Genomic DNA, 15353 nt, shown 5'->3' with positions numbered 1-15353 from the left:
CTTGGCCTCTCTCGAAGGGGTCGTACAGGGGCTCGGTTCCCGACTTTCTACTCTCGAAAATATGGCTCAGTCGACGACTGCGCGTATTTCCGAGGGCGAAACCCATCTCCAACTTTTGCGGACGCAGATTGTTTCTTTTGGGCGTTCACAGGGTGGTCCGACTGCCACAATTCCGTATAAGACTACAAATTTCTCAGGTGAAGAGAAGGAGTGTACGGAATTGGCTGTAAATAACTGGCTGCACCTGTGGACCACATACTTTGATCTCCATGGGGAGCATGATGAACGGAGGATTCAGACGATTCCTCTTTATTTGCGCAGTAAGGCGCTTACCTGGTGGCGTGACATGCCAGAAAAGCCTACGACGTGGGCTGATTTTTGCGTGAAATTCAAGAAGAATTTCGAAAAAATGGACCCTTTGAAAGCGTATGCCAAACTGCAGAGTCTTTCGATGAAAACTCTGTCTTTTGATAAGTATACGACAGCTTTCAAAGAGATGCTCACCTTCTTCAAGGTGGATTCCACACACGCCGTGCACATGTACTTGCTGGGATTACATGAAGATTACCGTTGGGCCTTGATTAAGGATAAAGCCCCGATTGATGTCGAGGATGCAGTGGCAAAGGCCAGGACGTTCCATTTGATAAATGGAGCGAATTATGAGAAGAAAATAACTGCAGACCATCAATCCAGTGAGGGTGCTTCGAGGAAGCGACCCCGATTCTAGCATAAGTCCAAATCACCGCCGAGATAAGAAAGCCAGAAATGCTTCAGTTGTTGATGCAGTGAAGAAGGGGGCTTGCTTCGGATGTGGCCAGACGGGTCACCAAATTAAGGATTGCCCTAAAAAAAAGAAGACGCAGAAACCGCAAGGCTGTCCTTCGGTTCAAATTCACGAGATCTCAGGTAACTTTGATGTTGTTCAAGTTGAAATCCATCATTTAGCGCATAGTTCATGCACAAATTGTACTTTTAGCACCAAAGTGTTTGGTAAGCACGATCTTCTCCGTTTCCCCGGGAAGATCAATGGTCACGACGTGACCGTACTCCTTGATAATGGAAGCTCACACAATTTTGTGGATGCAAAATTGGTGCAGAAACTGAACCTGCGGACGCAGGACAGTGACCATGAGTATCGCGTGAAGATGGCTCGTGGCGTGGATACGGATGTATGGAATCGGATGGTTCCAAACTTGTCGCTCGAGCTGGCTGATTACAAAGAGAACCTAGACTTCCACATCATGCGCCTGGACAGAGCAGATGTTATTTTAGGAATTCCATGGTTTTATGATAAACAAAACTCATTGTATATAGACTATGTACATCACTCTCTTTTTTTGTTAAGCAGAACATGCCTCATGTATCTGTGTCACTTTGTAATCAGAAGTCTGTAAATAATGGTTTTGCAATACCAGTTGTTACCGCTTTGGAAATGTATAAAGAAATAAAGTCTCCTGATGTTGACTTTTATCAATGTGTACCGTCTGCCTGGTTTGATTCATTAGTGCTTGGTACTTCTGTCACTGAATTTCATAAAAATGTTTCATGTTCTTCTGTTGAACTTGAGGATTCCGACGAATCCAACCTTATCCGAGAAATCATGACTGATTTTAAGGATGTTTTTCCTGATGATCTACCTCCTGGCTTGCCGCCTTCGAGAGGAGTAGATCATAGCATTGAGTTGTTGGCTGGTAGTCAGCCCTTCTCAAAGCAACCCTATCGGTTTAGTAAAACCGAGGAGGACGAGATTCAACGACAGCTGAAGGATTATCTCGACAGGGGTTTTGTTCGGCCTAGCAAATCCCTGTGGGGAGAGCCAGTGCTACTTTCTCGAAAGAAGGATAACACTATGCGCTTCTGCGTGGATTACAAGGGGTTGAATAAACTCACTGTCAAGAACAAGTATCCGCTCCCGCGCATGGACGATCTGATACATCGGCTCCATGGAGCGTTGTATTTTACGAAGATAGACCTGCGATCAAGCTATCATCAGATACGGATCAAACTGGAAGATGTTCCTAAGACAGGCTTCCATACGCGTTATGGTCACTACGAGTTTTTGGTCTTGCCTTTTGGTTTGACCAATGCTCGAGCTACGTTCTAGCAGATGATGAATGATCTGCTGAGACCATTTTTGGGCAACTTCGTTGTTGTATTTCTCAATGATATCTTGATCTACAGCCGAAGTTTGTCTGAGCACCTAGTGCATATACGCACTGTTCTCGAAGTACTGAGAACTGAGAAGCTTTACGCTAAGGCTTCGAAGTGTGAATTCTTTAAGAAAGAGCTTTTGTACTTGGGTCACATCATTACTCGCAATGGAATTCGTGTCGACCTTGAAAAGTTAGATAAAGTGCGAAATTGGCCCATTCTGAAGAATGTACCCCAAGTAAAGTCCTTTTTAGGCTTTACTGGATTCTTTCGCAAGTTTATCGAGGATTACTCTAAAGTTGCTGCTCCGCTTACGCAACTTCTAAAAGGAGGGGTGAAAGGGCCGAAGACCTCGGGTCCTCGTCGCAAAGGTAATCCCCCTGTTATCTGGAATGAGCGTCTCAACGAGAGCTTTCGGACACTAAAGCACTTGGTGACTACTGCGCCAATATTACACATTGTGGATCCTAGCAAACTGTTTGTGGTTGAAACGGATGCTAGTGATTATGCTATTGGTGCGGCGTTATACCAGGATGGACATCCTGTCGCATTTGAAAGTAAGAAGCTTTCTGACGCCGAGATGCGTTATCTAACGTACGAGAAGGAGCTTTATGCTGTAGTCCACACCCTGAGGAAATGGCAGCACTACTTGTATGGCTCTACGTTTGTTGCATGGACAGATCATCATTCCTTGCGCTATATCTGTGATCAGGGTGATCTCAGAGGCCGGGAAGGGTAGATGGGTTGAGCTTATGCAAGAGTTTGACTTTGAGATCCATTATAGGAAAGGATCCAGCAATCGAGTTATTGATGCGCTCAGCAGAATTCCTGAGGTTAATGCCCTGTCTATGGCTGAAATCTCGACGGATTTCTCTCTCTCTCCCCGAGGGCTATGTCGTTCCGATAGCCATTTCGGCAAGATATGGAACGAGGTCGAAGCGGGGCATGATTCGCATACAGGCTTGGGTGGTCCGGAGACCCAAGTGAGTCGTGCTGGAGAGACGAGACAGCGACAATATTCCATTAGAGGTGGACTATTGTTTAGAAATGGTAAAGTCTGCGTGCCAAAAATCGATGAGATTCGACAAAGGATTTTGTGCGAATGCCACGATGTTCCTAGTGTTGGACACCCAAGCATCCAAAGAACTTTGGCTTTGGTCAAGCGATATTTCTATTGGCCAAGAATGCGCTCTTATATAGAGAGCTATGTGAAGAGATACGCTCAGTGTCAACAATAAGGCAGAGCGCCTTAGGAAAGCTGGCCTGCTACACCCATTGGAAATCCCAGATGCCAAGTGGCAGAGTATTTCCATGGACTTCATCGTTGGTTTACCTAATACTAGTCGGGGCAATGACGCTATATGGGTTGTGGTCGATAGACTCACAAAAATGGCGAAGTTTATACCAATGAAGTCAACAGTAAAAAGCCATGAGTTGGCGGTTTTATTTGTCGATCAGCTTTATAAGCTGTATGGTCTCCCAGAGGAGATCGTCAGTGATCGAGATACTAAGTTCACTGGTCGATTTTGGTGAGATGTGTTTGCTCATCTTCAAACGAAGTTGAGTATGTCGTCTTCTGACCATCCTGAGTCGATGGACAAACTGAGAGGATGAATCGGACATTAGAAGACATGTTGAGAGCCTATGTCTCTCACAGGCAATCTGATTGGGAAAGGTATCTTCCACAGTTAGAGTTTGCCTATAATAGTAGCAAGCATTCTGCTACTGGATTTAGCCCGTTCATGCTGATGTATGGATTTGAGCCTAAATCCCTGATTACTATTGGCTTAGAGAAAGTCAAGGAACGCCAAGCTCGTGATTTCTTGTATGACATGCAGGAGATGCTCGAATTGGCTAAGGATAGTATAAGAACGGCTCGTGATCGAGTCACTACTTATGCTAATCAAAAGAGATCTCCAAGGACTCTAGATATGGGACAATGATTCTATCTGAAGATACCCAAGGATTCCAAGACTATGCGAACAGGAAAGCATTATAAGCTTTCAGCTAGATATTGTGGTCCGTTCTTGATTACAAAGAAAATTGGCCAGGTTGCCTACAAACTGGCTCTTCCTTCGGATGTTACTGTACATCCAATGTTTCATGTCAGCCGCCTTAAAGAGAAATTGGGCGAAGCCGACGTTGTGGTGCCTATCGAGGAAAATGTATGGCAAGATATGCAAACTGAGTATATTCCTCGAGAACCAGAAGCGGTTTTAGATCATCGTACCCGTCATTCGCACCAAAAGGCTTATGACGAGTACTTAATTAAATGGAAGGGCCAATCTGAAAGGTTTGCTACTTGGGAACCTGTTAGAGCTTTGAAGGCTCAGTATCCCCACTTCATTGATGAGGACATCAATGGTTCTTAAGGGGGGAAGTATGTTATGTCCCGCTCACAGGAGGGGATCTAGCCCAGATGCCGTCGGGATGGGCGTCCAGTGTCCGGGCGGACCTAGTGTGAACCCGGCTAGTGTGGCCGGCCATTATTATAAAAGGGAGGCCAAGGCCTCATTTACAGTTATCGACCCCACAGGCAGAGTGCCAATGGTTAGCCCGCGAGGCTAGGAGTGCGCGAGGTCACCTCGAGGAGGTGAGGCCGGGTGGTATGGGACGCTCGGTCTTACAGGTGCACGCCTACATTCTCGGACGCTAGCCCCAGCACGGGGGAGCTACCAGATGGTGGCTATGGTCGAGTGGTTCGTCCGACGCGTATCTGTAGGCGGTCCGTGTGGCCGGGAGATCCTATCTCCTCGTACGTTTCAAACCCCCCCCCCCCCCCCCCCCCCCCCAATAGGCAGCATGCAAGGGTCGGGTGTGCAGGTAAGGGAAGCGGCAAGGAGCAGAGGCAACATCCGAGGGAGGCGCGAGGAGGACGAAGCTGGCAGGTCGGGATGAGGCGGAGGCCTGGCGGCGGCACTGGTGGAAGAGTCCAGTGGGGTGTCGAAGACAATGGCGGGGCGAAGTGGGTGGTCCGCGGCAGAACAAACAGAGGGCATCTTGAGCCCATAGCTAGGGCAACACAAGCCTCTCTCTCTCTCTCTCTCTCTCTCTCTCTCTCTCTCTCCTCTCTCTCTCTCTCTCTCTCTCTCTCTCTCTCTCTCTCTCTCTCTCTCTCAGGTTGAAGGCGAGGGCGAGCTGAAGTCGAAGTTGAGGTCTCTTGGCTGGGCGAAGGACGAGCTGCTGAACCTGGGCGAATGACGAGCTACTGGACTTGGGCGAGAGGCGAGTTGCTGATCCTGGGCGAGGGGCGAGCTGCTGGTCGAAGGCGAGGGGCGAGCTGCTAGGCCTGGGCAAGCTGCTGGTCCTATGTCAAGAGGGCGAGCTCCTAGGTCGAGGGCGAGCTACCTGCCAAGGGCGAGGACGAGCTGCCTGCCAAGGGCGAGGGCGAGGGCGAGGGCCCTGACCTCTGAAGGACGAGGGCAAGCTGTCTGCCAAGGGCGAGAGCGAGCTGCCTACCAAGGACGAGGGCGAGAAGAGCCAAGGGCAACGAGACGAGACCAACCTGGCATCGAGACGAGACCAACCTGCCAGGGCTAGGGCGGGGTCGAGAGCAGTCAGCTAGGACGAGGACTTGGTGACGAGGGCGAGGCCAACCAGGGCGGAGGCGAGACCTCTGCTGGTGAGGGCCTTGACTCAGTGCTCGCTTTGTTCTTTTCTCTCGGATGGACCAACCAGCCAAGGATGGTGATGCAAGTGGCTTCACCACCCCACAGAAAATCAAAGCGACATTCAAGCGGAGGAACAGAGATAGTATACTCTCGCCAAGCTCACTGCGGGCAGGGAAAACCGTCAGAGTCCAAGATGATTTAATGGAGAGGGTTCAAGTGATGATTAAATCTGAGCTCAGCTTTATGAGAGATATCAGGAAAGAGATGTACGCAAACGCAGAGAGTTATAAGAATTCTATGTATGCAGAAATGAGGAAAGAATTGGATAAAGCGATGCTTGGTAAGCATGATGAGATGTATCTATCTGTGAAAGGGGAGATGCAGGCTCTAATGCGGGCATAAGTGAATGTAATGGAATGCATTATGCAAAAAAAGTTGGATGAGGCAATTGCAAGCTTTGAATCTTGGAAAACCAATGTGGAAAAGTGCATGAAGGAAAAAGATGCAGTGATTGAAGAGCTTAAAGGGGAACTTGCAGCTTGCAAAATTATGCCCAAAACGGAGGGGGGAAATCAGCCCTCGATGTTAAAGGAGCTCGAAGATATTGAGCAGGTGAAAACTCTGCGCAAAGGGGAAGAACAAAGCTCGAAAGAGGCTTCCTCATGGGCGGAGCGCCTTTTTAAAACACAGGAGAAAGTTGACGAAGCAGAAAAATGGATTGAAGGTGCAAAGAAAGGGAAGGCCCGGGATGCCAGAAGCCGCACAAACTTCTACCATCATCAATATGACCATTGAGGAGGAACAGAAGAGGAGGACTAGAGCCCTCCATATGCGTATTACTGGTATCAAAGACACCGAAAATGTAGAAGACGCAGTGAAGGAACTCTTGCAGCGCATGGGCATCCCGGAACCTATGCACAGAGGTTCTTGGAGAGTAGGAAAGAAGGGAGTGGATGAGAAGGGACACGTCAAAGAGAGAGCACTTAGTTTGCGTTTCCCGACTTTGGAAACAAAGAAGGAATTCCTGAAGAAGAGACCAGCACTTAAGAAAACTGGAATATTTATGGGGGATGACCTTACTTTAGCACAAATAGCACATAGCAAGAGTTGATGCCAGAGATCAAGGCAGCAAGGGAGAAGGGAAAAATTGCCTTTTATACAGGAGGGAAAGTAGTGGTTTTGGAAAAACGCACAGCATGACGGTGCGAGACATATGGGACCACACTCCGGATGGTGGCATGGAATTGTAATGGATCATATAGGCTGGATGTGGGTGCCTTTGAGGATAGCTTCAGAGATAGAGACATTGTCTTTTACTCAAAGACACATCAGAAATCTGGACAGTTGATGCCAAGTGTGACTGGTTATTTATGGGAGGCAGCTTGTTGGCCAAACGCTAGATCCCAGCATGGGAGTCGAGGTTCAGGAGGGGTAGCAATCTTATTCAAGGAGGGGTTGCAGCCGCTATTATAGATTGTCCGGAGAGATGACCAGGCGAGATACATGTGAGTGAGACTCAGAGCTGAGACAGGCAGATTCTTATACATTGCTATATGTTACTTTCCCCCTAGCACATCAGTCTATACCTCACCTAGAGGGCAATCCCCTTTCTCTATACTTGATGATGACATATGGGAGTTCTCTAGAGATGGAGATATCATTCTCTTGGGAGACTTTAATGCCAGGACGGCCAACTCCCAAACGGTATTTTATGATACCTCGGAAGAGATGCTTAGAGATGGATATATCGGAGATGGGGCTTGACAGACACTCACAGGATAGAGAGCACACAGAGTATGGGAGATATCTCATGGAGATGACGACTACGCATGGTCTGGCCATACTTAATGGTCTAGAGATTTTTCCTTCGTCTGGGGGATTCACATGCTTTCCACACAGACATGGGGCCAGTACAATGGACTATGTCATGACTTCACCGAGCTTCATCTCTAATATTCAGGATCTCAGTGTGGGTCCTAGGCCTGTTGGAGTAGCAGTGGACCATGCTCTCCTGAATTTTTTAGTCTCTTTCCAGTATAGTGCCTCTCAGACACCACCACGGAGGATTGCACACACACAGTATACTTTTACACCAGAGACGGATTCAGTTTATGTGGAAGAGATTTACACACGGATGTGGGCAGCCGAGCCTGTATATACAGTGGAGGAGATCACCACTTTATTGACGGAGATCTTGCATGGGGCAGCAGCAGAGGCATACCCACACACTCAACCAGATCAGAGAAGACATTCTGGGAACATGCCTCAGAATAGTTGGTATGATGAGGAGTGCAGAGAGATGAGAGTTCAGATACAGAGCGAGCTTATACTTGGAGTCATTACATATAGACAGTCTCGGATTGCCCTTCGGCGTTTAGTGCAACAGAAGAAGCGGGCCTTTTTAGCCCAGATGGAACGTGATTTGTATCAGCTCTTTTTGAGTCGAGATTCAGGTGAGGCCTGGCGTCTCTTCCATGAGCACTCACCTCCTCCAGTGATTACCTCTCCCGAGATTTGGGGTCAGTATGCAGCATCATTATATACAGTACCTGGGCAACCACCATTACTAGACCCTCTAGAGCCATATCCAGCCACTAGTACCTTCTTTACCACTGAGATGGTGAAGAACACCATTGACACGATGAGGACTAGGAGAGCATGATCATGATGGTTTGGTCGCAGAGCACTTGATACATGCTAGAGATTTACTGTCAGAGGTTCTTGCGCGGTTGTTTAACCATGTCATGTGTGAGGGACTACCCGAGTCCTGGAGATTATCTACTATTGTACCTCTCTTCAAGGCAGGGGACCCCATGGTGCCAGGGAACTACCATACTATTATGATAGGGCACACATTGGCACGGTTGTATGCATCCATTCTTGAACAGCAACTGAGTAAACGGGCAGAAAGTGAGGGCATAAGAGCAGCAGGACAGAAAGTGAGGGCATAAGATTCAGGAGGGGTTTCTCCACTTTGGACCATATTCTTACACTCAGAGCTATTATTGAGGAGGGTCGGGCACATGGGAGACGGATGTATTGTTGCTTTGTGGACTTCCACAAAGCATTTGACACAGTGCCGAGGGCCAGATTGATGCACAGGCTACTGAAGTTGGGAGTACCCACAGAGATCATATGGGGGATCATGGCTTTATACGGCTCAGTGACTGGCCAGGTACGCACTCTTGAGGGGATTTCTGACATTGTTCATTCCACTATTGGAGTGAAACAAGGGTGTCCTTTGTCCCCTACACTTTTTGGTATGTATGTAGATGAGGTCTCTGACTACATTGACAGAGAGGGTGACACAGGCGCTCAACTAGCAGGGACATGGATCCCTTTATTATTATATGCTGATGATATTGTGTTGATATCAGAGTCACCAGAGGGCATGCAGAGACAGTTGGATGCATTGCACAACTTTGCAGAGGATAGTGGACTGTCTGTGAACCTTGGTAAAACCAAGGTTATGGTGTTTAACACCACACCACAGTGGGTCAAGAGATCGACACGTACAGTCGTATATGGTCAGGACACTGTGGAGTACACAGATGAATATACATATCTGGGGGTGGTATTCACGGGACCGAGGTTTACTCTGAGGAGAGCAGCAGAGACTAGACTGTCCAGAGCCTATGTGGCATTGGGAGGGCTAGAGAGGATGTGTTCGCAGGTTCAGTTTCAAGAACCACGAACAAAGCTATGGCTCTTTGATACTTTGGTTGCTTCAGCTATGCTTTATGGGTCCATGTTTGGGGACCATCTGTGAATCATGACAGTTGGCGAAACATGGAGAGACCCTTGGTATTTATGATATCCCGGATGATTAGAGCCAAGGCCTTCGTACCACATGCGATTATTCGAGCGGAGGTAGCCGCCCCTCCTATAGAGATTGAGGCTCTTACCAGTTCAGTGTCCTTTATGCACAGTCTATGGGATACACATAGAGGCAGATATACTAGATTGGCTCTTGCTCTACACAGATAGCAATGCAGGGAGACGCATCATGTTGGTATGCGCAGATGACCTCATGGTTTCAGAGGCATGGTCTCAGCATGGATAGATTGCCTCCTTTTCAGTATTCCCTAGATGCACCCTCCCTGCCAGTCACACGGATGGAGATCACTAGACTCATTCGTCGGGATCTTATACAGTTGGACACCAGGAGGACATGGGTAGAGCCGATGTAGGAGTTGGGCACGAAGATGGCTTTCTACAAAGAGCACCTTCTCCAACTTTCGGGAGATGGGTTTGTGACTCGTCCGAGCTACATGGACACTCATTTGTCTCATGGTCTGCGATGTGCTATTGGTGAGATTCGCACATCCTCACACCAGCTGGAGATTGAAACGGGTAGATTCAGAGGGATACCACCGGAGTCTAGGATATGTCAACTATGCGGTAGAGAGCCAGAGACAGAGCTACACTACATATGCCACTGCACTTTGTATTATGAGATACGAGGGCACTTCCATTGCTTATTCAGGAAGGGTTTTGGACCCCTAGATAGAGTCATGAGGTATCAGGATCAGAGATGCCTTGGCTTATATCTACTTGAGCTACACTGACATAGAGATAGTCTGTTGAGGAGACATGGAGTACGACAGTCGCAGAGACACCCTCATTGACAGGGCGACTGAGCTCGGGAGATCGAGACGACCACAACCGAGACACAGGAGCACACTCCATCGACGGAGACTCCAGCAGAGGATCAGAGGCATTCTAGCACGACACCCAGATTGTCATCGAGGGCCTACTCTACATTTTCACATTTCACATTTCACACTTCATTTTCAGTTTTCATTTTTTACTTTCAGTACTTTTTGTACTTGTACTTCAGACATTGTATTAGATTCACCACTTTGTATCTGATGGTCTCATAGGTCATTTCGGCCTTTTGAGACGTTAATATATCATTTCATTTCATTTCATCTCTCTCTCTCTCTCTCTCTCTCTCTCTCTCTCTCTCTCTCTCTCTCTCTCTCTCTCTCTCTCTCTCTCTCTCTCTCTCTCTCTCTCTCACACACACACACACACACACACACACACATTTTGTGCAAAAAGGTCCCCCATCTTTCTACCTCCAACAATCTTCAGCTATCTGCTCCGCCTTTTGCCTATTTGCATTGTATTTTGTCTTCAGAAGCCAAAAAAATCATCTCAAGTTCTATTGCCTTCAGATCAGAGCGCCTGCCTCATTATGATCTATTATACTTGAAAATTAGTGACAGCTTAGACAGCGGTTTCACGTGTTTTTAAATGTGTCTTTGATATGTTGTTTCAAGAATCTCTGCTTTGATGAGCTTCTCCAACTAAGCAATATCGAGCTGCCATTCCTATCCAGCTTCACTTTAAGAGTACAGACCAGTAGATTGAAAATTTGCTTACCCAAACCCAGACAAGTAATGCATTTCCAGATGACTTCTCTGCCCTCTCGGTTATGATAGTTTACATCACCAGTTCCTTGACATCTAGAACACTCCCCTGTCCATTGGTAGATGACATCTCTGCAATCCTACAAACACAATACAATGTTTTTCAAAGCTCTACATCTAGAAGGAACTGCTAGTCATGTTTGAAGAGAACGTGTGTTGGGTATGAGCAAGGTAAAACTCAAGTACTAAAAAAAATAACAGGGCCCTGCACAAGCTCAGCCCCAAACAGGCATACAGTCATATGAAAGTCTGCACCATTTGGAAAAATCCCATGTCACTATGGATGCTAGCTTTTGCTATTTCTCACACAATTAAGTTCACATACCGATCCCAAAACACACCGTCACGATGCATCAATCACCTAACAAGAAATAAAAGAAGAGACATGGCCTTTAATAAAGGATTAGGGGTTCAAACTTCAAGTAGCAAAACACAAGTAGCTATCTATATGACATTTTGAGGTGAAAAAACAAACCTTTCAATACAAAAGACAACACTTTCTCACATTTCCGACATTCAGAAGAAGTTGAACAATGTGTCCTGATAATAACCTGTGAGACTGCGGGGTTCAAGTAAAGAAAGCGACACCTAAGCACATGTACTCAACTCATTCCTCCTCCTAAAAGTCTCATTGTGTGCCCCTCACATGCTGGTCTGGCAGAGGCGCAATGTCTATGCACCGTGTATGCCCAATAGGTGGCCCTTTGTCCTGCCCATCATGCATGACTTATATTTGGAAAGGAATATCATTTTAACCAGTCACACATACCTTTATCTCTGGGTCGCAGTTCTTCATGTTCTCCACATCTTTATGTGCAGGAGCAGAGCCAGGGTATGTCATTGGGAGAGGAAGAGGCTCAGTCCTGCGAAGTGCACTCTCATCATCTCTGAGCCATTTCCCATTTGTGGAGGAGTTTTGAGCTGTAGAGTAAACAGGGTCTGCGGTAGAGCCAGTATTCCCTGTCAAAGAAGGGTTGGGCTGCTTTGCAAAAGAAGGCATAGAAGTGGCCTTGACAACTAACGTGACCCTAATCTGTTTCTTCTTCTTCCTCTGAATAGATTGCTTCACATAATTAGCGGAGAAAGAAGCCTTCTGAAGGCTACAGAGGTGAGTCGGAGCAATAGGAGCGAAGGCATGGTGCATTCTAATCCAAGTGGAAAGCCTAATGGACACTCTTCATGTTTTTTTGCGCTTTGAGGAAGAAGGCCAACACCTCCGCAGCACGAGCTTCCAAGTGGAAAGATATCTACACCTGCATGCATAAATATCTACTTTAGCTTTTTCAATGCTCGTTCAAGGTAAACATTTGACTTGTTTTTTTTTTTTTTTTAAAAGAGCACAACAACTTTGAAACATACGCCCATACCCTTATTTACAACGGCCTCACAGGTAGGGAGAGAGGCATCCCATTGCACGCACACACCTACATATGGGAACAGTCCCTAGGGACTTAGAACATGTATTCAGGTCGCCATTGCATGGGTACTTAACTATGGGCGGGTTCAGACTCCTCAAGGACAGTTGTGAGTTGAGCTCGTGCTTCAGTCATTCAAATTCACATTGCACATAAAATACGTTTGATGTTGCCTCCCGAGAGGTAAGTAAGGCGGGACCGAGTGGGCTACATCAAACGGCTCTAATTCGTCTGGTCGTGCCTGTCTAGAATCCTATTGAGAAGTTCATGGACGCCTACATCATCTGAGGGGGTGAGGCCGCCTGTATGGGGGGCTCGAAAACGTATTCCCCTTTTGCGAGCGAATCCAATTCTACCACGTCCTCTCAGCGCCTGTGCCTCACGGTCGGGCGAATCCAGCCTATGTCTTTGTTCTTGAGGCTATTGCTTGAAGTATTGTCTTGCATCTTATATTATTGTCATCTATATACTTGTATTTCTTGTTGCCCACACTCTCTCCCCTACTGACAGGTTCTTGAGATTATTCAATTACTCGTTGAGATTCCCAGAGATTCCCTTTGAAGGGTTCACCACCCTCTCCACGCACTTGTGCCTCACGCTCAGGCGAATCCAGTCTATGTCTTTGTTCTTGAGGCTATTGCTTGAAGTATTGTAGTGCATGTTATACTATTGTCATCTATATACTTGTCTTTCCTTTTTCCCTCCCTCTCTCCCCTATTTGGCAGGTTCTTGAAATTATTCAATTACTTGTTGCGATTCCTTGAGATTCCCTTTGAAGGGTTCACCACCCTTACAAAAGGAGGATGAGGATTCGAACCCTTACACTAGCAAGATCAATTTCTAGATCGCTCTCGTAACCACTGTAACGGAACGTCATGTTGCCCTATCTTGCCCCTTTTTTTTAAAAAAAAATGTATACATTTGCCTGAGCATCTTGTCGTCATCCTACCTATGCACTACCTCCTCGAACACTAAGAGTGTGTCATTTGATGTTATCTTTAATCATATGTAGGAGCGTGTTTGGCTACTCAAAGTAAAGGCATTGTGCAATCGTAAGGGCGCACAATTTTAAGCAAAGGCATGTAGGTTTAATTATTGTGCAGCTAGGATTGAGCACACTACAACATCCATTAGAATGTGGAGCTAAGAGGGTTTAGGGATCTCGTTAAGTTAAGTAGAGATACTCCACAAAAGGCTCTTTTTCTTTTACAAATAATAGCACCAGCAGAGTAAATAAACCTGTGGAATTAAGCACATAGCACCAAACTTTTTTCATGTGTCACAGGAAAGTACAAATGCTCCTCAATTGTTAGGCCGATCTGCATTAGTAGGAAGCATTCCAATTTTTGGAAGGAATTTCTAGATCAATATTTGTTTATTAGTTGGAGTATCTCGCTTGAGGTAGGCTCTACTATTAGTCTGAGCTCTAAGTAAAGGTTCTTTTTGGCCAAAGGAACTGTCTCTTAAGAATATATTGATTGCAATCATTCAGTTTAATTTTTGCTACGAGCAGAACATTCCACATATGAGTACCAAATTTGATAATTCTCATGTGGATCAGTTGAACTAATGCAGTTTAGAGATGAAAACATTGCTTTTCTTACAAAGAGTTGTTTAGGATGAAAAATCTCCTTCAAGAGGGAAGTAATGTCAAGGCAAGGGTAGGACCAAGGGGCGACAAGGACCTTAAGCAAGGCTAGCTCAAGGGGCTTCTAAAGACATGCTAAGAGGCCTATAAGAGGAGGTGGTTGGATGGTGAAGATCTTCCACAAGGTAGAATAAATCAGTATGCTATCTCTGGTGGCAGAGGGGATGGGGAGGCTATGGGAGGCGAGTGAAGGGGAGCATGGGAGGCGAGTGAAGGGGAGCAGAGGGCCCTAAGGATAGAGTGGAAGCTACAAAAAATTCCATGGGAATCTTTGTAACTATTGAATTTATTTATTTCAAAGCCATTAAGATAAAATAAAAGCCTTTCAAAACATCTCAAGTGCATAAGTGAAGGGTGAGTTTAGGAAATTAAAAGACCATGAAAGTGGAAAGCCAAAAGATTTTTTGTGTCTATAAAGAAGAGATGGTAGAGTGCACATTCATACATTTTTTGGTTTTCTTTTGCTTATTTTCCCTTTAGAGTTTCCTTCTCTTTTAGAGTGTCCTTGCACTTGCACTATATAGGGGGGTGATTTTTTTTTTTGAAGCCATTATGTATACCTTTTAATTAGTTTATTTTATCCATCTAAGGTATTCTCCCTCCATCCGAAGGTTGAAGGATTTGAAGAGGAGTTGAAGGGTCTACATGATGTAAAACTCGACACACACACTCTCTCTTCTTCTTCTGCGTTAGTCCTTGGTTCTTTCACTATGTCTAGCAATGGAGGGGATGGGGAAGCTATGGGAGGTGAATGGACAGAAGCGGAGTGCCTTGAGGGGAAAGTGGAAGTTGCAAAAAAAAAATATCATAAGAATATTTGTAACTATTGAATTTATTTATTTTAAAGCCATCAAAACCTTACTTCTTTTTTTGTCCATTTAAGGGAATCTCGAGAGATCTCTCTTCTCTCTTCATCCGAAGGTTGAAGGTTTTGAACATGAGTCTAAGGGTCTACACGATGCATCGCTGACGCTTTTTTTGGGAATGTCAGATCGAATTACTAATGGGAACCCTCAAAATGAGGAATACCCATAGAAAACATTACATGTGACAAAAAAAGTCAAAGTAAAGCTCATAGTGAAGGGAGGAGAGC

At 46.0% G+C, this 15353-nt stretch overlaps 1 protein-coding gene across 2 annotated transcripts in view; it reads right to left on the bottom strand.

The window, feature by feature from the left end:
• LOC147458409 (protein disulfide-isomerase SCO2-like) overlaps nucleotides 1-12444 on the bottom strand; it is a 50678-nt gene extending 38234 nt beyond the window's left edge. The window contains exons 1-2 of one of the 2 annotated variants that reach the window (XM_086513049.1): nucleotides 11967-12436; nucleotides 11151-11277 (exon numbers count right to left, since the gene is read on the bottom strand). In XM_086513049.1, the coding sequence (XP_086369175.1) occupies nucleotides 11151-11277; nucleotides 11967-12341 (502 nt within the window). In that variant the 5' untranslated portion in view covers nucleotides 12342-12436. Of the gene's footprint in view, nucleotides 1-10992; nucleotides 11278-11966 lie in introns of those variants that run through there. The other variant, XM_086513048.1, reaches the window with a different exon arrangement.
• Between the last annotated feature and the right edge of the window lie 2909 nt (nucleotides 12445-15353).

Source organism: Adiantum capillus-veneris, chromosome 5, assembly GCF_014529385.1.
Source record: "Adiantum capillus-veneris isolate H3 chromosome 5, ASM1452938v2, whole genome shotgun sequence".
Lineage (NCBI taxonomy): Eukaryota > Viridiplantae > Streptophyta > Polypodiopsida > Polypodiales > Pteridaceae > Adiantum > Adiantum capillus-veneris.
The sequence above is the reverse complement of the archived record's forward strand: the minus strand, read 5'-3'. Positions and strand labels throughout refer to the sequence as shown.